The sequence below is a fragment of the Nesoenas mayeri genome, assembly GCF_963082525.1.
Source record: "Nesoenas mayeri genome assembly, chromosome: 15".
Classification (NCBI taxonomy): Eukaryota; Metazoa; Chordata; class Aves; order Columbiformes; family Columbidae; genus Nesoenas; species Nesoenas mayeri.
Window position 1 is genome coordinate 14,712,815 of NC_137559.1, and position 26,608 is coordinate 14,739,422.

General features: G+C 42.5%; 1 protein-coding gene across 2 annotated transcripts in view; it reads left to right on the forward strand.

The window, feature by feature from the left end:
- Positions 1 to 378: 378 nt before the first annotated feature.
- The window catches only part of LOC308046477 (BOS complex subunit NOMO1), a gene marked incomplete at its 5' end in the record, with an annotated part of 29,230 nt that continues 3,000 nt past the window's right edge, over positions 379 to 26,608 (forward strand). For both annotated transcript variants that reach the window (XR_013922893.1, XM_080354320.1), the window contains 29 exons: positions 379 to 507; positions 822 to 911; positions 2,087 to 2,132; positions 2,566 to 2,666; positions 2,791 to 2,897; positions 3,089 to 3,161; positions 3,666 to 3,818; positions 4,963 to 5,100; positions 5,864 to 5,953; positions 6,551 to 6,656; positions 7,076 to 7,226; positions 8,489 to 8,666; positions 9,352 to 9,493; positions 10,141 to 10,272; positions 11,013 to 11,149; positions 11,394 to 11,481; positions 12,480 to 12,543; positions 13,650 to 13,745; positions 16,018 to 16,227; positions 16,521 to 16,603; positions 17,566 to 17,725; positions 17,838 to 17,964; positions 18,609 to 18,722; positions 19,385 to 19,512; positions 20,055 to 20,196; positions 20,966 to 21,049; positions 23,457 to 23,567; positions 25,366 to 25,467; positions 25,685 to 25,804. Coding sequence is in view for 1 of the 2 variants with exons in the window: in XM_080354320.1 (XP_080210446.1) it covers positions 379 to 507; positions 822 to 911; positions 2,087 to 2,132; positions 2,566 to 2,666; positions 2,791 to 2,897; positions 3,089 to 3,161; positions 3,666 to 3,818; positions 4,963 to 5,100; positions 5,864 to 5,953; positions 6,551 to 6,656; positions 7,076 to 7,226; positions 8,489 to 8,666; positions 9,352 to 9,493; positions 10,141 to 10,272; positions 11,013 to 11,149; positions 11,394 to 11,481; positions 12,480 to 12,543; positions 13,650 to 13,745; positions 16,018 to 16,227; positions 16,521 to 16,603; positions 17,566 to 17,725; positions 17,838 to 17,964; positions 18,609 to 18,722; positions 19,385 to 19,512; positions 20,055 to 20,196; positions 20,966 to 21,049; positions 23,457 to 23,567; positions 25,366 to 25,467; positions 25,685 to 25,804 (3,402 nt within the window). The remainder of the gene's footprint in view (positions 508 to 821; positions 912 to 2,086; positions 2,133 to 2,565; positions 2,667 to 2,790; positions 2,898 to 3,088; positions 3,162 to 3,665; positions 3,819 to 4,962; positions 5,101 to 5,863; positions 5,954 to 6,550; positions 6,657 to 7,075; positions 7,227 to 8,488; positions 8,667 to 9,351; positions 9,494 to 10,140; positions 10,273 to 11,012; positions 11,150 to 11,393; positions 11,482 to 12,479; positions 12,544 to 13,649; positions 13,746 to 16,017; positions 16,228 to 16,520; positions 16,604 to 17,565; positions 17,726 to 17,837; positions 17,965 to 18,608; positions 18,723 to 19,384; positions 19,513 to 20,054; positions 20,197 to 20,965; positions 21,050 to 23,456; positions 23,568 to 25,365; positions 25,468 to 25,684; positions 25,805 to 26,608) is intronic.

Genomic DNA, 26,608 nt, shown 5'->3' on the forward strand with positions numbered 1-26,608 from the left:
AGAAGCAGAGGAAATGGCCTCAAGTTGCGCCAGGGGAGGTTGAGGTTGGATGTGGGAACAATTTCTTCCCCAAAGGGCTGTGGGGCATTGGAACAGGCTGCCCAGGGCAGTGCTGGAGTCACCATCCCTGGAGGGCTGGACAGACGGACATGAGGTTCTCAGGACATGGGGCAGCGCCAGGGGTGGGTTGTGGTTGGACTCGATGATCGTGAGGGTCTCTTCCAACCAAAATGACTCTCTGGTTCTTCCACTCCCGCGCAGAGTCCCGCAGCGCCGCGGGCCGAGCTGGCGGCGGCAGCGAGTCCGCCGGGCCCGCAGGGGGCAGCAGAGCCGGCCCGGCGCGGCAGTTCCGGCGGCGCTGAGTCAGGGCTGTGCGGGATGCGGGCCGGGGCGGCCGCGCTGCTCTGCGCGCTGTGCTGCGGGCTGGCGCGGGGCTCCGAGGACATCGTCGTGGGCTGCGGCGGCTTCGTCAAGTCCGACGTGGAGATCAACTACTCCCTGATCGAGGTGGGCGCCGCCGCCTCCCCCCTCCCGTCCGGCGGGCGCTGGGGCCCTGTGCCCCGCGCTGTGTCCGGCTGCGCGGCCTGGGCCCGGCCCGGCCCGGCTGTGCGACGGAGGAGCCGGGCTCTGCTGCCAGCGGCTGTCCCGAGCGGGACCGGGCCCTTTGCCGGCTCTGCGCGGCAGCTCCGAGTCCTCTCTCGGGATAGACCTGGTCCCTGTGACCCTGGGGACACCGGAGTGTAAGAGCGCCTGGTTAGAGGATGCCTGGTTCCAGCTCTGCTCACGTCTTTTAACGGGTCTTCCTGTCTTTTTTGTTTTAGATTAAGTTATATACAAAACATGGTACTCTGAAGTACCAGACCGATTGCGCTCCAAACAATGGCTATTTCATGATTCCCCTGTACGATAAGGTAAGAAGCTGAGATCCCAGGGCTGGCACCTGTGCCGGCACATTAAATGTTGGAACAACACCCACCCATGAAATCTTTGAATCGAGACATCATTTAGTTTGTTTTGGACCAAGCTTTCAACTGCTGCTTTTTATAGTGCAACTATTTTATTTCTCATTGCTAAGTATTATCATTATAATACTATCTACAGTGTGGTGTTTGTGCTGTTTGTCTGTATGACTGCAGCACTGGGAGACTGAGTTACTGCCAGGAGCCATGTGTCTGCAGCTCTACAAACACTCACAAAAAGTGCAGGTTCCTACAAGTACAGATGAAGCTTTCAGGTATCCGCCTGTAGAATGTGTTTTGAGATCACTGAATTGAAAATAACTTGAATGACTAGTTGCAGATACTAAAAATATCTTAGCAAAATAATCATTCAGGAAGCTCAGAGTGTATCAGAAGTTTAATGTCTGTAATCAGAAGTTTAATCAGAAGTGTATCATTAAACTGGTTTAATGACTGGAAAAATGTTTCTATTCAAATTAAATACAAGCTGCCCTCAAGTGATCTAAGTGTTTTGCTGTTTTAAAGAGCAAGTTAACTTAGATCAGAAATAAGTCCTTCCAAATCTAAGAATGTCAGATGCTTTCTGACCTCAGCGATGTCATTCTTAAGTCTTTGAGCCTTTCTGTGGACGAACTTCAGAGCATATATGGCAGAACGTATGTGGTGCCCACTGATCTAAAGAGGATCCCTGTGTAGATTAATACTCTTTTAATAGGATTGAAATTTTATCCCATGTTTGGGCAGAATGATTGAGTAGGACCTCCTAGTGGAGATACTAAAGGCTGATTTAAAGTGCATCTGTTGGGGCAGATAGAGATAGATTTGAACACTTTCTAATCACTGAGCTGCTTGAACATGAGTGAGGTTTGATCTGGAATTGGTATAAACGTGGTGAAACTTAATTTTTGGTCTTAGCTGGCTGGATGTGAGCCCAGCATCCCAGCCTGCCGGGGTAGATGTTGTGCTGCTTTGAACAGAGTATCTTGGGTAGGAGGAAGGGAGAATGGGACACTCGAGTCTTGTATTATGCTCTGTAGCATGGTGCTTGTGTTCTGACTACTTTTTAATTCTGTAGCTAATTGAATTTAGATCAGTGAAGACTTATTGTTTGTTTGTTTTATTTGTAGGGGGATTTCATTCTTAAGATTGAGCCTCCCCTAGGGTGGAGTTTTGGTAAGTGCTCATATCTCTTCTTACAATAGCACAGTAAATCTGCAGTGTGGGACTTAATAACTACCTCTAACTTGTGGCTGGCAGGGAAAACCAAGCACCTTTCAATAAGCCTAATGTATGGTTTTAATAACTGAAGTGTACTTACTGTACCAGAGGAAAATAAAGCTGTAAGATAGATGCTGACAAAGTAACCCATGAACTGATTTGACGAGTGTGGGTTTTTGACAAAAATGATTGCAATGCAAGGAGGAAAGAGGATTTTTAACATGGGGATTTGTGGATGCTTTAACTTTGCTGAGGCAAGACTTCCAGAGCAACACTTGTGTGCTTGAGTTAATGCATTTCTGTGGGAGTTTTGTGAAGCTAAAGTAGAATTGTTTTATGATTGCTCTGTCACTGAATACCACGTTGTGTCATTGTTCTTCCCCTCCAGAACCAACCAGTGTAGACATCCATGTGGATGGCATTAATGACATTTGCACAAAAGGAGGTGACATTAACTTTGTGTTCACAGGGTTTTCTGTGAATGGAAAGGTTAGACTCCTTTATCTTTTTTTATTCCATCTTGTGCTAATTCTACCTTCATAAAAACATTCTGCTTCAGCTCTGCAAGTTATTGTTATTGATTTATACTCTGTTTTTTTTTTCATTTCGACAGGTTCTCAGCAGAGGCCAGACATTAGGTCCTGCTGGAGTCCAGGTTGTACTGAGAAATGCTGGCAGTGACATCAACATACAATCAACTGTTACACAACCTGGAGGAAAGTGAGTGTGTGTGGTGCATATTTAATTCATCTCTTCATTTACACTAGATTATTTTAATTCTGCAACATCAACTGGCATTATAGTATTTCTGAAATACGTTTTCTAATGTATGTATAGAGTGTGAATTTACAGAAGCAAACAGAAGTTTGTGACTGTTTCTGAAGAGACATAACCCCTTTCTTGCCTTACAGGTTCGCTTTCTTTAAAGTGCTTCCTGGCGAATATGAAATCTTTGCGTCTCATCCTATCTGGATGTTGAAAGAGGTCAGAGCCTACAAAAGTTCTGGTTTACCTGTTTAGTGAGGGTGGATCTACTAGACCTTGTCTCGATCAAGTAGTGTCAGGAAGGGTTTTTGTGAGTGGACAAGGTTAATGAAGTTTTCGTAAGTTTAGTTTAGGTAGTCAAGAAACTGCCTCGTGCAGGCCAAGTTTGAAATAGTGGAGCCAGCCAGGGAAGGACTGGTGAAGGAGCTCTTGCATTCCATGTTCTAATCCTATACATTTTGGAGGAGCTTGCACATTGTAGCAGCTGCTCCAGTCCTTCTCTCGCAGACTGCTTGCTTTCTGAGGAGCTCTGAGATCCTGAATAATTTCTCGATCGGTAAACCAGGAAGAATACTGTTTTGTGAAGTATCTTTGTTTAGTGCCTTCGTGTTTTGAATAGCCTGTTTCTATTGTTGAATATACAGCTGCTGATTGTTCTTTAGGTGCTGTAAATGAGATCTAATGCCTACTTTTGATGACAGTGTATATGTTTCTGCTTTTCAGTCAAAGACAGTGGTACGGGTGACGAGTTCTAATGCTTATGCTGCGAGCCCTCTGATTGTCGCAGGCTACAATGTCTCTGGGTCAGTAAGGAGTGATGGAGAACCCATGAAAGGCGTCATGTTTCTCCTTTTCTCTTCTTCAGTCACTAAAGAGGTAATAGTCTATTGGTACCTTTTCAATATGAGTATGGACGTAATAAGAAGTAGCTAAATAGCTTCTAGATTCATATTGCCCTGATACTCATCTCTCCTTCATTGAGCTTGGCTTATAGAAAACGTAAACTATACAGGCCCTCAAGCTGTATCTTTTTTTTTCAACAAGGCCCTTCTAATACAACATTTGTGTCCATGCTGAGTTTCTTCATGGCCTCCATGGAATACCGCAGATGTGTAACACAACAGCCATCTGTCTCATTGGGGGCAGAATTGAGGTTTAAGGTCTACATATTTTTTTGAACACAAGAAATTAGAAAATTCCTTTAATTTCAACTCTTTTGAACTCTTCATTATTGTTTTCAAACAACCAGGCTCCTCAACAATCCAGCTGTTCAGGGGCATTGAAAACTAAGACCTGAATTGAAGCAGGCAACAAGTGCAAAATATAATATGATTCACAGCACGTTATCGATCTGTGTATTTTCTGTAGGTCAGCAGGGTTGAGGGGTTAAGACAATATTTTTCCAGTTACACCTTTTTGCATGTTAGATTTTGGTTAGTAAATGTGTTTCCTCATGAGGATGACACTTCTGCATGGTGAAAGACCAGCTTCTGGCACAAGGCACAAGATGTTGCCAGACAAATCCTGAAATTCACTGTACAGTAGCTGTAATTTGTCTTCAGCATGAGGTCTCAATTGCTTTTTGGTCTTTTGATGTGAAGATGAAGTTCTACAGCTTCTGTTGCCACCCTAAAACTATTACGAAATGAGTGTGAACTGTTTGGTCCTGTCCTGTGTTTTGTTATGTAGAGGAGAGCTCTGTTCTGTAATGCAAACTTTGTCCACAGAACTGGAGTCAGTTAATGTGAAGACATGCAGGGCAGTTCTGGGGTACCAGGGGATGTTGACTTTTCCATTTTTCTGTCCTCATTACCATAAAATTGATAACTGGTTGTTTTTTCCTCTTATACCTGGACATGAATTGTAGGCCATGCTATCAGACTTTGCCTCTGAAATAGTTTTTTACTTCCCATCCTTCATTCACAGTTGTTCACATCCTTCATTTCCAACCCTCCTACATCCCCCTGAGGTTATTTTCTCTGTTCTCCCATGGGAAAAGAAGTTGTATTTATTGCCACAGGACGTTGTGGGCTGCAATATTTCTCCTGTGGATGGATTCCAGTCAAGAGATGAGTCGCTATCCTATTTGTGCAATGTCGTGTCAAAAGAAGATGGATCTTTCAGTTTTCTTTCTCTGCCAAGTGGGAAATACACTGTGGTAAGTAGCTAGAAAGTTAAATGCTTGTCTCTCCATTGGGTTGTTAACTTTCATTTTTTAAACTAGGTCATGCGTAACTTTGTAGCTGTTAAAACAGAAATAGTTGAAATGGATGAAATAATTGGAATAGGAACCTCCAACCTAAAGCATGTGACAGTCAGGTAGGTTGCTGTGATTGGGCTCAGCTGTGTGGTTTCTGAGGAAGGACTTATTTGCAAACAGGCTCTGAGTGACCTGAGTACATTGGGCAGTCACAGAACCACACCTGGAGGCTGCTGGGCCACTGAGAGGTTTTTGGCTACAGCCACCTCCTCTCATTCCAGTTCTCTGTTTCTTTTTTGCCCGTTCTCTTTGCTGTGTCTGAACAGTGCAGGAGCATGGTTGTCAGTGCACTGTCTGGAGTGGTTGTTTGGCATTCTCAGTCCATGCGATCTTGAAGTGAAAGTTCTTTCATTCCTTTAACTCTTCCAGCAATCATACAGTCTTCTATACGTAAGCTCTTGCACAGCAAAGTACCTTTGCTGTATTCTGAGGGTGACTTTTCTGTCCCTGCGGATAATCTCATATGGTTTCCATCAAACAGCGTTGAAATACTGCCTTTATTCCTGTCTCTATCCCTCTGAGTTATTTTTTCCAAGAAGTTTGCAGCCTGTTTGACCATTCACAGAGGTGTCTGCTAGTGATAAAGACATGTAAAATGGTAAAGGCAAACGATCGTGTCGTCATAGCTTCTTTGGAGTCAAAACGATGTGCCTTCTTTCAGATACCATTCTACAGGGGAGAGAGAATTACCTTTGATGTTGCTCCATCTAGACTGGACTTCCTTGTAGAGCATGACAGTTTACAGATTGAGGTAAGGTGTTCAGAGGAAATAATCTTTTTGTGCCATTCTTGCCTGTAAAAGTAAACTGATTTTAGCAGAAAGCAGCTGTATTATGGAAAAACTTATTTGTAAGAAGTTTGAAGACATTTATTACGCACACCCTCTTGCACAGCAGAGAGAAGACAGTATCTGGCATGGTGCTGTATTTCTACACTTCAGTCCCTTTTACTAGGAAGAAACTAAATAGAGAAAAGCTGTGTGCTGTGTTCAGTTTAATGTGCATGTTGTAAGCAGGCAGTAATTTGTCAGGTTGCTTAAATTTACTTGTTCATATTGTCAGATGTCTGGAGAAGAGCCTGTGAGTTTGTCCGGTTTGCCTTGTGTAATGGCATTATGAACTGTACTCATGTGGAAAAACTGAGAATCTGTTCCTGTAATTTGGGGAACAGTGTGCCTGAAGATTGATATGTACTTACCTTGTGATTTTTCTGGTAATTTTCTTTTTCCTAAAGCTGGAAATAAATTGCCTTTATATGTGCGTGGGGTGAAAGCAGTTGTTGTTGATTGCTACTGGTGTGTGTTTGCTTTTATTCAGTAAAGATTAATGTTGACTTTTTCCTTTTTCAGCCTGTTTTCCATGTGATGGGTTTCTCTGTCACAGGGAGGGTGCTGAATGGTCCTGAAGGAGAAGGAGTTGCTGATGCCACTGTGACTCTGAACAATCAGATTAAAGGTAAGCAGCGGTCTCAGTTTTCGCGTGACATGAAATGAAGCCTTTGAGATAATATACTAGTACTGTTGTGATTTATTTGTAATACTAAACTGGTTTTCATGCAGTTGACTAGTTTTGCATTTTCTGCCTTAGATGAGAGTATTAGGTGTTCATTTGTTTTGCTGTAAAAAAATTTCTGGTATTTTCTTTCAACTGGTATTTTCTGGTATTTCTGGTATTTTCTTTCTTTCTCACAACAAATTGTGTTTTGAAATACAGAAATGAATATTTGTCTAGTAAGAAAGCATAATACTGTTTGTTTCTCTTGCAATGTAAATTAAAAATAGCCTAAAGCAGTACATGCTCTCTAACTCTTTGACATGTAAGAATAGACAGTCAAGACATGCTGTGTTTTTAACTCGTCTCTTTGTTTATTACAGTAAAAACAAAAGCCGATGGCTCTTTCCGCCTTGAGAACATAACAACAGGTACATACACCATTCATGCCAATAAGGAGCATCTCTTCTTCGATACTATTACAGTGAAGATCGCACCAAATACACCCCAGCTAGCAAACATCATTGCAACAGGGTAAGTGCTGGTGACGTGATGGAAATGTCATTTGGTATGTGGACGAGTTCTTGAAAGTGCGTGGTCCTTTCCCACATCATGCCCAGACTTGCATACTGTTGTCAGGAGCTTGAGAAATTCAAGGTAAATAGGACAGTATGAGTGCAGAGTGATGTTTTCTCCACGGTATTTTGCTCAGTACTAGTTAAGGCTTAGAGCTCCCTCTTAATAACCTCTCCTGTGTAAACAAAGATGCTAAAATACAGGTATATTGAGCAATTACAGAACTGTGTGTCAACCAAGGCAGGAACAGGGAGGCTTTCTGCTGCTGATGCTGCACTTCAGGTACCCTCATCCTGTGCAAGAGTGGAGGTATTAATACATAACTGTGTAGTCCAGTGTCGTACCAAACCTTTACATTTTATTACACAGCACTCTCAAGGTCACAGTCTCTTCTGTTTATATTGTCTTTTTCTTCTTTGTGTTTCTTTGGCTGCTGGGCATGAACCTGTATAATGGCAACAGGATGATTTTGGGGGTGTAGGCAGTGGTGGGCGAGACGTGTGAGCTGAGGAAGACAAAGCGGGTGGTTCTCTGTCCAGGAGCTTCTCCTGGAGGAGAAAATAGTGGGGAACCTTCTGGAGAAGTGAAAACTAAGAATTTATTGAGGCAAAGGGCTCATATGGGCTTAGCTAGCTAATTAAAAAGAAAAATCTGTGTGATGATCAGTTGCAGTTTTTTCAGTTACTAAATATGTTGTGCTGTTGAAGATGAAAAGTAAAACTTAACAGTTTCTGATTTGTTGTATTGTGCTTTCACAAAAGTAGGTGTACTAGGATTATGTTCAGGATTATGACCTATCATGTTTGACATCTTTGACACAGAACATTTCAAACCATTTCAAACCGGAGGGATGGCAATCCTAAGGCAATTACCCACCTAGCTGAAAAAAAAAAAAGAAATTAAGGAAAAAGGCTTGAAGGGCTTGGGGGGCGAAATAGTGAAGCAATGTGCTTGCAAATCAAAACATAACATCATGGTGAGTTCATTGTAAAAGAAAAGATCCCCTTAGTTGTGCATGAGTTTGCACTTGCTCGACCATGTTTGCATATAGTACCTCTTTGATATGAACACTCTTTTCAGGAGAAATCCACTTGAATTCATGTGTTAGTACCTCAACAACGAGGTTTACTTTTTAAGGAAGGTTTAAAATAAGTATCTTTTTATGAACTTTGTTGAATCAAGATATTAATATTTCTTCTGATGCCTGGCTTATATTTCAGATTCAGTGTGTGTGGCCGCATCTCAGTAACTCGTTTCCCTGACACAGTCAAACAGATGAGTAAATACAAGGTGACCATGATGCCTCAGGACAAGGACAAAGCATCACTGGTTACAACAGAAACTGACCCTCAGGGAGCATTTTGTTTTAAGGCAAAACCGGGTACATACAATGTTCAGGTAAGACAGAGCTTCCATTTCTTTGTTTTAGGACTGTCATGAGGTTATCGATTTTAAACATGTAATTTCCAAAAGCTGAAAAGCTGAATTTAGTTTTTCCTGATCCTTTTCTCTTGTTTGCACTATTTAAACAATTACAGTTATTTGTTTTTTTGTTGTTGTTTTTTCTTAATAAGTCATTGAGTTGTGATGTCCCTTAGATCACTTATCCCAATATATTATCCTGTGAGTTAGATGTGTAATGTGTACTGTTCTCAGATGCCTAAATGGTTCCCGAGATTGTAGGTCACAGCAGAACCTGTAGTACAGCCACCCTGAATTCTGTGTTGTGGGAGATAGTGCAGTGTGGGAGATAAGGAAGTGCGTGGTTATTAAGACCTTAATTGTCCTTATAGATAATGAATTACCTAACGTAGAAGCAGCAGTAGATCCTGAAGTGAAGTTCACTATGACTTTTGAAACTGAGCTGTTTGGAGGACTTTTAGCTCAGTTTCATTGCAGTTCTTTGGAGGATTTTTAATATAGAATTTTGCAAGCATATTTGGGAGGCTGGTTTTGCCTTGCCTGGGATTTTCAGTAAATTTCCATTTTCTAATTTCTGATAAGTGGATTGAACTCAGCAGAGTGGGTGTGTTTGGGCTGTTTTTTAAAAGCCAATGATGTCTTGATGTCGTGTGCTCTACAGGTGATTATTCCAGAGGCTGAGACCAGAGCAGGACTGGCTTTGAAACCCAAAATGTTCCCTGTTGCTGTTACAGACAGACCAGTAATGGATGTGACCTTCGCTCAGTTTTTGGCATCCGTCTCAGGGAAGATCTCTTGTTTAGGTAAGCCAGATTTGAAAGTGAAGTGGAAGTGGGAGCAGAAAACTTGAGTGGCGCGTGTGTGCATGAGTACTCTTTAGACCAAGCCACTTGGTGTGGTTAGCCCCATCAGCAGATAAGTAAATTAACTTCCAGCAGCTCTTTTTTTGGGACACCTTACAGCCTAATAAGGTACTTTAAGAAAGCTTGGGGTAAATTTATGTACCTATTTTTAATACTTGCTAGGAATAAGCAAATATTCCTTCATCGGGAAGGAATTCTAACCTGTTTGCATTCCTCAGAAGATGGGTAAGTTCTGGAAGGAAATGATCCTGGCTGACACTAGGGATACTGTACATCTCAGGTGTTTTCTGGGCCCTGTAGTCTCTGCAGAGCAATGTGGACCTAGGGATTTAGTGTTGGCCTCTGGTTGTTACTCACCATTAGATAAAAGTGTATGATTACCAGTCTTGAACTTCCTGAAGAATGCAAAAAACACTGGTAAACATGTACCTAAGAAATACAAGAGTTTTAACTGGAAATGTTCTCTACGGGAAGAGAGTAATCATTTTAATGTTGGTGCACAGGAAGCTTGCTTAGGGTGGGGGTTTTGGAGACAGAGCTGCCAAGCCAGAACGCAGTCTCATTTTCTGCTGTCTTTTTTTGTGCAGATGCTTGTGGCGATCTGATGGTGACATTACAGTCCGTGAGCCGCCCGGGTGAGAAACGCAACCTGCAGCTCTCTGGGAACACAGACTCAGTGGCCTTCACATTTGAAAATGTGCTGCCTGGAAAATACAAAGGTGAGATAACGGAGAACTGCTTCAAGTGTTACCTTAGTAGTAAATTTGTGACTTCATCTGTATGCTTCTGTTCTTATGGATACCGTTTACAGTGTGCCCAATGTGGATCTAGTTCTGAAAATTGAGAGAATCTGGAAAAATAATATACAGTGTAGCAAGTTTTCTTAATCTTGTTTGTTTAACCTTTTTGTCAGCTTACAGGTAGCTGCTCTCTTAAGTTTTAGGGTTTTGCATGGCTGCTGTGAGGAAAAAGGGCTTTATCATGACCTGACTTGTCCCAAACCAAAAAACAGGGGCACACCCTTGTTCTTCTGCTTCTAGAGAACCTCTCCTGAGCCTGCCTTGGCCTACTAGGAAAACAAATTGTTTTTCAGGGGAAGGTGTAGGAGTATATGCAGATTGCTCTTCTTATAGACGAGTCAGACCAACTTGATGTCAGGTGAGGTTGGAGTTAGGTTCTGATGTCCTCCAGCCTTCTTTGACTGTCACATTGCGGAACTCCCCAGGGTGACCAGACCTCATTATTCCTTTTTATAATTGCTTTTCTGTTCCGAGATGCGCTGGATTCCTGGTGATGCTGCAGTGCTGTGAGCCAGCTCTGCTACTGCAGCCATTGTTGTGTATCTGGCTTTGAAGATTATTGTCAGGGAAGTTAGAGTGATAGAAGCTTTTTATACCTCAAAACCTGCTCTTGCTCACACAGTTTTACTTAATAAAATGCTTTGTGTGGTGTATTCTAGTGAGCATTGTCCATGAAGACTGGTGCTGGAAGAATAAGTCTTTGGAGCTGGAAGTCCTGGAGGAAGATGTTTCAGGAGTGGAATTCAGGCAGACTGGATATATGCTGAGGTGTTCTCTTTCTCATGCAATTACACTGGTACGTAGGTAACAAATGTCCTGTGTTTTTTTTAATGACCTTAAGTAGGCAGGTTGGATTATGCTTGGAACTGAAGCTTTCTCATGGCTATGGGGAGTCGCGTAGCACAGCTTTGGGATTTGTCTCTTAAAAATGGCCTTATGTTGTTAGCGGCTATAAAAGAGAAGTATTAATGTATCTTCAGGCAAATCCCGTTTTCGTTTTGTTGTTTGGTAGTTACTAATGGTGACTTGTGGCTTCACAGGAATTTTATCAGGATGGAAATGGACCAGAGAATGTTGGTGTTTATAACCTGTCCAAAGGAGTGAACAGATTCTGTCTTTCAAAGCCAGGTAACAGCTCTAACATGTTAGTTTAAAACACAAAGAACCAGTGAACTAATATTACTGCGAATTAAACCAAACCAAACAACCCCCCCCAAACAAATCACCACCAAGACACAACAACAACCAAACAACCAAACAAACAAAACCCCAAATCAAAACAACAAAAACCAACACACAAAACCAAACTGTTCTGGTTTCTGAGAGACATTGTTTTATTTCCATCTCTATATAAATGCATTGTTCTAAGTTTTTAAAATTCTTTTGCTGTTTTGTCCTTCACCCAAATACAGACTCAAGATAGTACAGAAGCAAGATAGTATTACTTTTTTTTTGTCTCAGTGAAGGGCTTTGATTTTGGTTGAAGAAAGAGCATGTTGAAATAATCTTGTTCATACGGGTTCTCTTTATCACTCACATTAGAATATGAGTTACACATAGAAGTTTCATTTCAATACAGGGTTCCTGAGGGATAACTGTTAGAAGTACCACAGGGTTCTCTATGTCAGGGAAAAGAATGGTTTAAAATTAGATTTTTTTTTTTTTTCCTCCTTTTAATGTCTTAGAGCTAATTCTTTTATGGCCCCTTAGCAAAACAATTAAAAATACGTTTGGTTTTGATTCATTCTTCAGCCTTGAGCTTTTCATCCTCAGAACCACTAGTCTCATTCACAAGGCAACAATACAATAATCAGCCAAAGGGTATCTATCAGCTGTGGGACCATAATAGGTTACAGCTGAGCTTGTTTGCTTTGTTGTGTTTGTAATTATCTGTAGTGATGCCTAATGTTGTTTTATATCAGTATATATGACAAATACTGTGCAGCTTCTAGTGGTGATCTGTGCCAGCACAGAGGTGAATTCATTTACAAGTGTCTGTGTAAAAGGTAGTACATATATAGTCGCATTTTGTAATTGTTTCTCATGTGATCTCAACAATTCAGCCAACACAGTAAGCTGGATGATTTTTTTTTTCAGTACATCATTCTTTGGTTCAATGTTTACAGGTGTGTATGAAGTGACCCCACGTTCCTGCCACCAGTTTGAACATGAGTATTACACTTACGACACGTAAGAGCAAAATCTGGTTTTGATGTTATGCCTGTCAGTGTGCTTTCTCAAAGCTTCCTTCTGCAGCCGCTTGCTTTTGTCATTCAGGATGTGTTGCTATGGCCGGCTGTAACCAACAGAGGAAAGCTTTAGTAAAGTGTGTCAGATGTGTTCTCTTGTCCTTTCTAGTCTAAAACAAATATAATCAGGTAATGATAGGCTTTAAAGATACCATTAGTACTTTAAATGGATATTTTTGTCAGCTCTCTGTCTGTTTGATGTTGGTTTTGCTTTGTAAAAAGGCAGAGATATTTCACTGCAAAGTGTTAATCGCTTGTGAGAGTTGAAATGCAAAGGACAGGGTGGTAAGTTTACCAAGAGGTATATACCACTGTTGTAGTGCTGTAACTCTGTGGTGATTTGATTCTGCCCACCCCAGTTTTTGAAAGCTGGATAAATACTCGCCCTGATCACAAGTAAGCAGTGCTGATCTTCGCAACTCAGCCATGTTGTGTTAGTCATTTATAGGTTATGGTCTGGCAATGTACTTAATGGCTTTTTCGTTCCAAAAAGAGGATTTCTGCTCCCATACTACTTCTAATTAATTAGCATGGCAGAAAACAAATTCAGAATTAAAATCTGATTCTTTTCTGCTGTGTTAGTGAATTACAAGTTCTTTGAAGAGAGATGTGCTAAACATGAGAGCCAGGGCAGAGTGAGTGCCTGGTAGAAGCTGAAACCCTCTGTTGGTAGCAAAGCACCACTAGACTTGAGCATCTTGATGAACTATGACTGATTAGACAAATGCCTGGGTGTCCTGCTGTGTGTAAAGGGATTGTACATATCAATCAATCCAATCAGCATTAGCCTGGGAGGAAGCAGGAGGCACAAAGGAAGGGGTTGATTTGGCCAATGTCATGCAGTGGGTTGGGGTTCTGAGCTGGAAAATGTTCCCTTTCCAATGTGCTATCATCTCAGCACCAAGGCTTTGCTATTTAATTTGTGTATCCTCTTTTATAAAGCACTTCAGACTTTGGGATGGGAATGCAAACTCTGCCAAATAAGATTTCATTATTTTCTTTAGGATGGGAACCTTGAATTCACCCATTTGTAACTTTGATTTACAGGTCCTCTCCTAGTATCCTGACTCTCACTGCAGTTCGACACCATGTCCTTGGCACGATTGTAACAGATAAACTGATGGATGTGACCATTACCATTAAGTAAGAACAAAGAAATCTTGGGGCTATAAAAAGAGAAAGACAAAGACATCTGTCTCATAAAATTTTACTCTGGTTTTAAACCGTGTTGGCTGTTTTCTAAGGAGATGGCATCCAGCTCTAGACTGCAAGAGGTTTCTTTGCTAAGCTGTGCTTTGAGATTTTTGTAGATGGATAAAAAATTCCCAGCCCTCATTTTGAACATTGTTGCTTCATTTCGATATAGTCCCAATCTACTTGTGTGCAATGGTACAAAGGAATAGTTTTCTGAGTTTTCACACACTTTAATGAACTGAAACTTCAGGATTCAGAGGGTATTGTTTAACTTGGGTCTGAGCTCTTCAGTACTGTTATCTATTTTTTTCATTTTTGTTTTCCCAAACTGAGAATCTGATGCTTTAGAGCTTTGTTGCTGGTGTGAAGAGGGTTATAAAAGAAAAACCATGCAGAGTGATTACATACTAATGTGCCAATTTATGTTTAGGTGAGCAGACATCTCTCTAGGTAGCACTGGTTTGTGAACAGGTTTAATTGTATGAGGTGCCAGCTCTGCCTGGAAGTGTCTGGTAACGCTGAGTGCTTCATTAATGCTCTGCTGATGTCCGCTTGTTCTAGACTAGGGGTTCTCCAACTTTTTGAGCATAGAAAACATCTCGGAGAACAAATCACCTGCAGAGCATTGCCTGGAGCTGCCTGGGTTTAATGAACCTATAACTGCAACTATTGGGCAACTCAGCAGCTGGAAGAGAAACATTGAGATAGCAGAGAGCCATTAGGGTTTAAAAAACAGCTGAGTGAGGAGGTGAGTGTTGTACCAACCTTCTGGGCTGGTTGGGCTTTTTGGGACTATTGGCAAGTGCTTTGAAGAGACTTTGCAGCCAAAGTCCAATTAGTGAAATATCAACATAAAAGGAACAGCTCTGGATTTAAAAGCAGGACAGTTGTGTTTAAAAGTCCCTGCTTGCGTACCAGATCCATGGTGTTACCTTTCACTTAAAAAGGAACAAAAAATAAAGCTAATTCTTAACAATTTTTCATGATGGCTTCTTATGTCTAAAAAGTGAGACTGTAGTAATTTATTATTAATATAATGAGACTGTGTGCATGTCTGTACATATTTTTAATAGGTTTTACGACAAAAAAAAAAAAGGCGTAATTTTGTATTGTCTGTGGGCTGCAGGAAAGAATTAAAACTCTAGATGAAACTTAGTGTGCTAGAGTGATGGTATCTGTTTCTCTTAAAAAAGGCAGAATATAGGTGAAGACTGAAGCAGGAGACAGAGCTACCCTGATAATCTAAAGCAGTTGTAGGAAAAGTAATGTGATTATTTCAGTTCAATCCACATAGAGAACTTTGCAATGTTCTACAAGAGTTTTTCAGGCTGTTGTAGAAGAGACAGGAAATAAGATCCAAAGCATGGCTGGAGATGAGAAGATATTGCTGGGTAAGAGAGGCTGTGATATCCAGGAAAGTGAAACGAGATGCATTGTCCTGAGCTCATTTAAACAACCCGGTTTAGTTTATCCAGCAATCTGTTCAGGGGACAGTGGCAAGACAGCTGGATAGTTCAGCTCTATGGAGCAGATAGGTTAGAACTCAGAGCTTTTCCTGGGAATTGCCAGCAGTTGGAAGTATTTGCTTGTGATAGGAGTTTTTTTTCCTCCTTGTGTACTCCTGAGAGGTGGATTCTGAGGGAAAGTTCCTAATACTGGAAAGAAAACAAGTGAGCTTACCAGTCTTTTTATTTTGTGTAACTCATCCTTTCTGTATTAAGCTTGTTCTCAGGTTTGGAATTCCAGTCTTTCTCTTTTTGGTTTAGGGCTCTGTTAAAGGTACTCTTGCAAACTGGTCTTTGCCTTAAGAATTTCTGAGTTGTGCTGGTGTGTCAGTGCTTCTGTGCTTCAGCTGGCGGCTGGTACATGGTGCAAAATCAAGACTCTGCTCATCAAAACTTTAGCTTAAGCTAAGCTGTTGGACTCCGCAAGGTGGTTGAGATGTCGGCGTGTGGCGCTGGCTCTGCAGTGGGATGCAGGAGGAGGAGGCACCAGGGCCGTAATTTCTTGAATTGTTATAGCATGATGGGGCAGAACTTACAGGAGTTACCAGTAGGTCCCATCCTGCTAGGCCAGGTAGCTTACCCATAGTGCATAATGGGTTAAAGAAAAAATCCTGGAACTTGTCTGCTGTGGTATAAAGGCAGTAATGAACAGATATAACGAGCTCTTATCCTTCAGTGTGCAAGGAGATGATTTGGTTTCTCCTCTGTGTTTTCAGGTCATCCATTGACAGTGAACCTGCCTTAGTTTTAGGGCCCCTGAAATCTGTTCAGGAGGTGCGTCGGGAGCAGCAGCTCGCAGAAATCGAGACCCGCCGACAGGAGAGGGAAAAGAAGGGCCAAGAGGAGGAAGGAACCAAACCACCAGTGCAAGAAATGGTGGAGGAACTCCAAGGACCGTTCTTATATGAATTTTCCTACTGGGCAAGGTAACACCAAGCTCCAGTGGGCGAGGTCTGTTCCATGTACGGTTGTCTGGTGCCTCCACCAAACAGATTAATGACATATTCCATGCTGTGTGGGTACTTGTGCCTGTTTTTGATGACTGTCAGCTAAATGGAAACTATTAATAGTACCACATAAAATGAATTTTGCTTAGGTTATTGGCGATATTTTTTTCCTTGGGGTATTTAAATGGATTCTTGGGTCAATTTGCAAGTGTTCTGCTCCACATGAGAGCTGCTAATTTAGTTTTCTTCTAATTGTATCTTGTGTTTTATAGGTCTGGAGAGAAAATTACTGTGACACCATCATCCAAAGAGCTGCTTTTCTACCCACCCTATGTGGAAACCATTGTTAGTGGAGGTAAATGTGAACAAAATCTAGTTTGAAAGGAGTAGAAATTTAAGGCAGAAATGTATCCTTATAGATGAATAACTTTTCAAAGGTAAAGTTAAGAAAGTTTTGGTTGCAGCTGTTTCTTTGGGCCAGTTTCACTCTGGAATCTGGAAGCCCAGGTATTCGGTAGAGGCTGCAAGTACAGTTTTGATCAGCAGAATATGCTTCAAGTGCTGAAAGAGCACCTGGCACAAGAGGAAGGACTACATTTCTGGATGTTACACCAGGTTCTCAGAATTGTTCATATTACTCTAATTTAGAAAAATAGTTCTGCAGAAGCGATGTTTGTATTCTAAGTTTGTTACCAAATTCAAGTTTCTGTTAAATTTTGTTTGTAGTACATTACAATAATAAAAATATTCACCAAAAAGTGAACCTCAAAATCGTTAGGGTTATCATTAATCAGTTGATGGTACTTGTTATGTCGATGTCCATCTTGCCCTCAGGTTCCTAAGTGAACAAACAGACTTTGCCTGAAATCACTAGAAAATGTTAGGTACCCCTTTTATGTGCCTCTTTGTCATGCACATTCTAAATACATCGGAAGGGAGGGGGAACACAATTTTACTTATGTCATCAAACACGATATATGCTGACGTGTCAAAGCCCAGCTAGAAGGGAATATTGTTGGAATCTTCTCCATGTGGCCGCAGTATATGTAACTTAATCCTTAGAACACTTAGCAAATCCAGAATGTTTGCTTTGGAGAAGTGCTTAAAGTTTTGGAACTTAGTTACAGATTTGATGCACATTCAGATGTTTTGAGATGTGTTGAAAGGCCGTGGAATTGTGCGGGTTGATCTCTTGTTCTAAGGTGAAAGAACATCAGCTGATCACTTTGGAAGTGGTTATGCTTTTGCTATAAGACAGAATGGCAAGTGTATTTTTGGCTTTCTCATTTGTCTTAAATCCCCTTTGCAATGACCAAGAGAGTTGTCCTGGGAAGCTGAAGGAGATTCATGGAAAAGCAGGCTTGTTTCTGGAAGGGCGAATTCACCCTGAACTGGAAGGCGTTGAGATCATCATTGGTGAAAAGGGAGCAGCTTCTCCGCTCATCACAGTTTTCACCGATGACAAAGGTGCTTACAGGTAATTAATGGATCTGGTTTTATCTTTTGGACTCTGTGCAATAGTGACTTGACAACGTGTGCGTGATATCCAAGTGTTTTTTTAAAAATGAGTTCTTTCCTTTTATTTGAAGTGTTGGCCCACTCCACAGTGACTTGGAATACACAGTTACTGCACAGAAAGAAGGGTTTGTTTTGACTGCAGTAGAAGGAACAGTTGGGGACTTCAAAGCTTTTGCTCTTGCTGGGGTGACGTTTGAGGTAATGTTCCAAACAGTTCGGGTTCTGAATGAGTAATGTGTGCAGTTAGAGCTAGACAGGCAAAAAAATTAACCCATGTGTCCCAGCCGAACACAAATGGGTGTGGGATTTGGGGATAATTTTGTCACAGGGAAACAAATCTCAGTGGATGAGTTTAGTTGCAGACCATGACTTGCCATGCAGCAGATATTTTGCTATTTTTATGTAGTGAAAGTTAGAGCCTGCAGTCCAAAAAAACTGCTTTTATTTGTGTTTGTAGTGTTGGACCACCTTCTGTTGATGAGTTTTATCCCTCAAAGTGATTTTTTTCATGGACAGTCTGGTCCAAGTAGTGGGTGGTTCTCATCTTCGGGGTGCTTTGTTCTGGCCCCCAGCATGTCCTGTGAGTCACAGAGCATGACTGTTGTGGTGGCACGTGCTGTGTGTGGCTGTGAGACGCAATGTTGAGCACACACCTTCCGCAGCCCTGCAGTCTCACAGGAGGTCGGGGATGCGCTGCAGAGGTGGCTCGTTTTAAATACATACATACAGCTGTGTGCTTTGAGCCACCACATCTGGGCACTCCCCAAGAGGCTTCAGAATTGAACCCTTCTTCATAAAGCAACCCCTGCTTATGCCTAAAACTATTGCTTTTTCAAAAACAGATCAGATCAGAGGATGACCAGGCTCTTGCCGGAGTTCTCCTGTCTCTCAGTGGAGGGGTGTTTCGGTCCAACCTCCTGACGCAGGACAGCGGCATGCTGACGTTTTCCAATCTGGTGCGTTGGAATGGATTCTTCTGAACGTGGCTGCATGTGCGATGCTGTGTTACTTTGTCCTCCAGAAGAGGAATGCTGTTAGCTCTCTGATGTGGCAGGTCTCCTTTGAAATCGTAACCCACAACGAGAGATGTAGGTCTGTCCCTCAGAGTGGACAGCACTTCACATCTTTTACTTGCCAAGGTCTAACCCGGCAAGAGATTCCTCCCCAACAGGTAGCGGATGATGTTGATTGATCTTGATTACTAGTTTGCAGTCTGTAAACATGAAGCAAGCCATTTTGTTGATGATCATTTGAGAGACTTGAGAGGAAAGAAATCTAATTAGATTATTGATCTGTACGTGTGTGTGGACATGCCTGAACAGTTCCCTTGCAGACATCCTTCCCTCCTGGTCACTGTCCTGTCCTTGAGGTCTTGTGGTGAGGTTTTGGGACCATAATTTCTTTTCCGTCTTCAGGCTTCATCTCCTGGTGGAGTTCCATTGCTTTATTGTCCAACATGCGCCTGTTTTTCAGCACTTACATTTTCCAACCAGTTTAACCTACAGTTGGGACAGAGAACTTCAGCTCTTTAGGGAGCCCTTGCAGAAACATAATTGTTTGGAGTTGATGCATTTTTCTATCACTATCAGTAAATAGCTTGTTTTATGCCTTTTTGCAGAGCCCGGGGCAGTATTATTTTAAACCCATGATGAAAGAGTTTCGCTTTGAACCATCATCACAAATGATTGAAGTGCAGGAAGGACAGAATCTTAGAATTCGGATAACGGGTTACAGAACAGCTTACAGGTTAGTAGAGCTGAAATGCCGTGCAAAATGCTGCATAGTGTATCAGGATGCATTATGCAAAACGTGTGTTTTCTCCTCATACGCCTCTGTTCTGAAGGTTTGGAGGGTACTTTTGAAGGCACCATCTAACTTTATTACACTGTGATTAAGAACTTTAGCCTTTTCTCAAGCACGTGGAGGTACAGCTGAGCCCAGATGGCAGGGCTGAGGAGAAATGTTGCTATGGGAGCTCCGTGTCACTGGCACCGGAGGTGGCTTGTCCAGTGGGACATGAGAGCACAGGTCTAGGGATGGCAAACAGTTCATGTGTCTGACTTCGACATCCTTTCCTTGCCCTCAGGGGCAAGCACTGCTGCTCCTGAAGATAATTCTAATGCTTTAAATTGTTTTATGTATACATTATAAATTCCCCTTTTCTTCCCCATGCTATGCTAAATATATTAAGTACTTTTCCCATCAGTTCTAGCAATAAAACATATTTAAAATGTGCATTAAAACAGCATCTGCAGATCTGTAGCAACGGGCTCTCTTTCTTCCTCTAGCTGTTATGGCACAGTTTCTTCTTTAAATGGAGAGCCTGAGCAGGGAGTCTCGGTGGAAGCTGTGGGGCAGAAGGATTGCAGCATCTATGGAGAAGACACCATAACTGATGAAGAGGGCAAATTCAGGCTACGTGGCCTTTTGGTAAGGATTAGAACACTCCATGTCATTTACTTTTATGTTAGTGTGATAATGGAGCAATAAAATATGTTTTATTAATTAGCTACTGACTTCTGTTTTCCCATCACATTTGCCAGCTCAGATTCCCCTGAGTTTCTGTGTGTTGGGAAACACTGTCATGTAGTGAACATTCATTCCACTAAAGAGGGAAAAAACTTCAGGTAAAGTGTGTGGGACTTGCTGGCAGTGCAGCCACAAACCAGGTCCCGTCAATGCGCTGGACGCTCAGCAGGGTTCAGGTGTTGCAGCCCAGAATTTGGGACAGCATTAATTTCTCTTGTGAAAATACTGCGACGGCATTTTTAGCAGGGTATTGGATGTATGATCTTGATTGTACGGCACGTATGTGAGGGAAGCTGTTCCGCAGGAAGTGTGGAAGCTGAATTTATGGGACCACTATGTATGGAGTAAGCAATTTACTGAGGTAGAAAGCAGTATTTAATCAGGTTTTAGTCCTGTTTGATGTATTTTCTTTCTAGTTAAAACAGTTGACAGCAGATGATTTCTTTTCATACTGTAATGTAGTGAAAAGTCTCTGACAGTGCTTTTGTATTTCCTGTCAGTAAACATCACTAATGGTGTTGCTGAGTTAAATTTCGTATTTGGGATAAGGAAAACTTTAACTGGGTCGAGTTAGATCTGTTTAGGTGGTGTATTTTAAATGGAATGTTAGAAAATTCTCTTGCTGTTTTCTGAAATTAAAGTATGGGATTTCTCCGAATGTTGCTTTTAGCCTGGTTGTGTGTATCACGTCCAACTCAAAGCAGAAGGCAATGATCACATTGAAAGAGCTTTACCGCAGCATCGGGCAATTGAGGTAATTTTTTTCTCTTCATTGTGGAATCACTTTAATATGAAATGCATCTCTCTAGGCATTATGTCTGCTCTATCAGCAGCAATTGAATTGAATACATTCTGTTTAGACAAGTGGCTTTCAGCAAGTTAGCTCCCTAAATACAGGCCCCATATTGTGTGTCAGCATCATAGCTTAAAATGGAAATGAGATAAAGCCCAAACAGTAAACGAGTGAAAAGGATTCTTTCACAGTCACAAAAACTATACATCAAGAAAGAAGAGAATAAATGTGTAGAATGCCGTTCAGCAGTTCTTTATGGTGTAGAACAAAGCACAAGTGACTTGAGGATGCTGTAAACTGTCATGTTGTTCTGTCTTTGTGTTATACTTATTTATTGATTGATAGATTTTTGTTATGCTTTATTTGGTCCAAATACTGTAGTCTTGATGTAGATGAAATTGCCCTTCAGACTAGCAAATCTTTATAAAGTATAATAATATCTTCGAATTGAAACCCAATGAAATCTTGTTCAATATTCCTCCATCCTTACAGATTCAGATTAGTTGCCTTGCATTTATCTCTTGACATCCAGCAAAGGTTAATTAGCCTTCGTTAGCTGTCCGGAACTTTTCAGTGGGAGATGGTCATTATTTGACCCATGCCTGACCAGGGTGTCGTCCTTTGCAGCCAAACAGAAGGGCAGAAATTGTTCAAGTCTGTAGTCTCTTCTTGCTAAGAGTGCTTGCTGGTTGGGCAGGGGAAGAGAATGGCAACCCAAATTCCAGAAAATCATCTGAAGGTTATGTACACAAGTGACATCCGTGTACTGTAGCTCGTACTAATAGTATCCTGGCTCTACTGCCCTTTTCTCCAGGAGAGAGAAGCGTTTGCAAGACACCTGCAAGGAAGATGCACGGCCTCAGCGTGCCAGCGCTGGCCCCGCTGGCCCCTGTCTATGCAGCTGTTGTTTGAGGAAATGCTTTTCCCTCCTCTGAGCAGAGTTCAGATTTAGAAACACAAATGTTTTCTATTGTAAACAATTTTGAAAAATTTAAAGTTATATACTTTTGAAGTAGGCTATATTATGACAGGGGCTTATTCCTCATTAATCAACTGTATAAACATCCTCGTGCACGAGTATAGGGCAATGACTGTCCCCTGTGCTGGGCACTGGGGAGGCCAAACCGTGAATCCTGGGCTCAGGTTTGGGCCCCTCATGCCAATAAAGCCCTTGAGGTACTGGAGCAAGTTGAGAGATTGAGTTGGGCATCTCCCTTATGAGGAAAGGCTGAGGGAACTGGGGCTCTGGAGCTTGGAGGAGACTGAGGGGTGACCTCATTCCTGGGGATCAATATGGAAAGGGGGAGTGTCAGGAGGATGGAGCCAGGCTCTTCTCGGTGACAACCAGTGATAGGACAAGGGGCAATGGGTGCAGGAGGTTCCAGTTAAAGTTGAGAAGAAACTTGTTCCCAGTGAGGGTGTCAGAGCCTGGCCCAGGCTGCCCAGGGGGGTTGTGGAGTCTCTTTCTGTGCAGACATTCCAACCCGCCTGGACACCTTCCTGTGTAACCTCATCTGGGTGTTCCTGCTCCATGGGGGGATTGCACTGGATGAGCTTTCCAGGGCCCTTCCCATCCCTGACACTCTGGGGTTCTGTCAGAGAAGGGAACGGAGCTGGTGAGGGGCTGGAGCACAAGTGTGATGGGAGCAGCTGAGGGACCTGGGGGCTTCAGCTGGAGAACAGGAGCTGAGGGGAGACCTTCTGATCTCTGAACTGCCTGAAAGGAGCTTGGAGCCAGGGGGGTCGGGCTCTGCTCCCCAGGAACAAGCGCCAGGAGCAGAGGAAACGGCCTCAAGTTGCGCCAGGGGAGGCTGAGGTTGGATCTGGGGAACAATTTCTTCCCCAAAGGGCTGTGGGGCATTGGAACAGGCTGCCCAGGGCAGTGCTGGAGTCACCATCCCTGGAGGGTTGGACAGACGGACATGAGGTTCTCAGGACATGGGGCAGGGACAGGGGTGCATTATGGTTGGACTCAATGATCCTGAGGGTCTCTTCCAACCAAAGTGATTCTATGATTCTAACACGCATCTCAGCACAGATGCAAAATCTTGACGCCAGTGTTCAGACATCAGGCAGTCCTGTGTACGTAACTCAGGCTCCTCCAAAATATTGTGTGCTTTTGATGCTTCCTCCGTTTTTGGTTTAACTTAAAGCCATCACACTTGTGCTAATGAAGCATGTCTGTAATTGCGAGCTGTGCACTCTTGAGAAAAAGAACTTGCAGTTGGAAAGCCTGCAAGTTTCCCTGTGGTTAGTATAGAACAAAATTCACTTCTTGTTTAAAATTATGAGCAATATTCCTGTTGTGCTAACTGTCCTCTGTTAACTGTTCCTCTGTTGGTAAAAACATTACTCTTCTGTGTTGCAGATTGGGAACAGTGACATCGATGATGTTAATATTATAGCGTTCCGGCAAATTAATCAATTTGATTTAAGTGGAAATGTAATTACATCTTCTGAATATCTCTCCACATTATGTGTAAGTTCAAGCCTTTCATTTTTGCCAAGTGTATTTGCTGTTGGTTCCCCAATGTTTTATTTGCAGGGTCACTGGAAATTGTTCAGTAGCCAGAGCTCACATTTAATTCAAATGATGACTAATAATTTAATTAAGGTGAATGTGAATTACAGACAGAATTAAGATTCCAGTGTTCCTCAGCGCTTTGCTTTAATGCTTCCATTTTTTATGGGAGTATGTTTAAGAAATGCTTTCTCAGGTTGGCCTGTCCATTTTTGGCTCTGCTTCCCTGATTAGGGGTTCCCTGTCCATAAGGACAGCAGGACACCAGGGGTGACATGAGTCCTCTGTGTCAGAGAACTGCATTGATTCCTGAAATACCCACAATTTTTGACATGTATCTGCTAGCAAGAAGATACCATGTGAAAGCAATGATAACACAGGACCCATTTATTTAAAAGTAGAGATACAAGAGAGATTACGAGGTAAATAGTAAAGGTGAAATTTTCAAAATTCAAAAGACTGCACTTTCATCTGGAAAGAACTTACTAAACACCTGTGATCCTTCTGGCTTAGAGTGCAAATGCTGGAAGTATCTGCAAGAGGTGTTAGTGCAGTAGGAGTTACAGCACCATTTCTCAGTTAAAAGTTTCTCGAAAAGTTACCTGCAAATATAAATACAGCGCCTGGATTTCTTTCAGACTAGTCTGTTCTGCATCTCACCTGCCAAGATCTCATTGCTAAGCTGTTGTTTTTTTGGGGAGACATCCAGAGGATCCAGCGCTCAGAGCAGGTGTGAAGGGAAGAAATTTAGACCCTTGCAGTTCAGCTTAAGCAAATAGGAATTGATGTCAACATTTAATTATCTGGAAGTTGTCCAAGCTGGTACCTATTTCACAGGAGGCTGGTCTTGTGTTGCATGTAACACACATGTGCTGTTGGTGGGTGCACATCATCATGCTTGCTTTCAAGACACGAGTTTTTGTCTTTGAAAGATGTGCTCGGATTTGATACAGACCCAAGCGAGCGGTTTTGTGACCTCAGTCTGGTCCCTCTGCTTGTGCGGGCTCGATGAAACCACTGGAGATGCTCTAGTGGGCTGTGGTTGGAGCTGCAGCTGTGGCAGCGCTGCGCAGAGTGGGTCAGAATTGAGTTGGGCCGTGTCTGCAAGGAGAGCTGGGTCTTGGTGAGTGTCTGATCCTGAGCTTTACAAAGAATGGTGCAGATGCTCCAAGGCTGTTGTGGAGTGCAACCCCATCACTTGGCTTGTGGTGTCCTGTGGCTGATAAATGTCTGTACACACAGGCAGCCGCAGGTAAGGAGGTGCTGCCTCTCCCAGCTTTATTTGCCCACGATATAACCCTCTTTTAATTGTGCTGCTTTCTGAGCAAATGCTGTTTGCTGAGGACTTCAGGCTTGCTCTGTAGCTTGAGGTTGTCTGGCTTGTTAAATAAGCGTAGAGAAACTGAATTCAAGCAAAGTCAGGCTGCAAATTCCTGTGAAACTGCAGGGATTATTTAAAAATTACTCGGTTCTGGTTGCTGCACAGCACAGACTACCGCTAGTACACTAGACATGTGAAAATATCAGACATCAGTTGTTCCTAAATTGTTTCAAGTTCTGTAAAAAGACTGTTTCTGTGACTTTTCTCATCCCAGATTCGAACAACTCCAGGTGTTCTTTCTTGACAGCTTTCTGTTTATAAAACACATGATGAATTTTGAAGTGCTTTTATCCCTTAAGATGTGGGATGTCTGAAATATCTGTTGTGCTGCAGGCTCAGAAATTCCTGGTTTGTGTTTTCTTCTTTCCCTCACAGGTGAAGCTCTACAAAAGTGAAAATCTTGACAACCCAATTCATACAGTCAACTTAGGCCTATCCCTGTTTTTCCATTTCCCACCACTGCTGCGAGATGGAGAGGTAAGAACATTGCTGAATAATTAGCTTAGGTCGCATTAATTTATTTTCCCTGAGGACACCGAAGTGTTACTTCTGGTGTGCCTGCAGTGCTGCGTTCATGCTGGAGTGACCAGCGTCTCAGAAGATTTGCAGCTTTAAACTGACTTTTGCCTTTAAATCTGATTTTTGCCTCTGACTGCTGCTGACGCTGTAGGCTGAGTGTGTTTTTTACCCGCAGAATTACGTGGTGCTCCTGGATTCTTCGTTGTCTAAATCGCAGTACGACTACACCCTGCCTCAAGTTTCGTTCACTGCCATCGGGTACCACAAACACGTCACACTGGTCTTCAGTCCCACGGTAAGTAGAAAACATTGAAATGGTCCAGTGTTCACACTGAGAGCAACGTCTGGTAGTGTAGACTCGTGTATTTTGTGGTCTTGGCCAAACTTTCTATGAAGTAAATATGAAGAGGCTGATGAGGGGTGTTAAAGCGACAGTGTGGCCATGTTTCAGGCATCGGCCAGGGCTGTAGTTACCTGGTTGTAGGTTATGGGAGGAGTTCAGGAAGGGGCTGCAGTTTTGATGTTAGCCAGGAGGTCACAGTGACTGGGGACTGAAGGAGAAAGACAGGATTGCTGTCGGAATTCCTGTAAAGGCTTCTGTGTGTATGACAGGTATCAGCAGGCCAAAAAGAGAGGTGTCGGTATTGGGGCTGAGGTGAAGGGTGAGCAGGGTGGCTCTCAAATTAACGTCAGGGGAAAACTCCCTCAAGGGAGCAAAGCGGCTTCTTGCACTTCTGAACAGTGCACACAATTCAGTGAAGTGTTCCTTCTGCAACACCTAAATGATCTGTTTATTTTCTGCATCACTGCATGTTCAGATGCATTGAAAGATTTTGTGCTATTGTGTGGTTGCTGTGACTTTATCATAGAGGTTTGGGCAGCATGTGACAGGTAAATCCAAGCACGCCAGGTTGACCGTACAGCAGAGACTGATCAGCAGAGGATTAGCTTTAAAAACCAGCAAACCCCAGCAGAAAGGTGACAGGTGAATGAATCTGATCAAGGGAGGGGGACTGTGCTGAAGCTGAAGTAAATCCTAGAGCAGCGCACAGAGAAGTCAGATGGAAAGGGCTGACGTGCCACATGATCCTACTGCTGA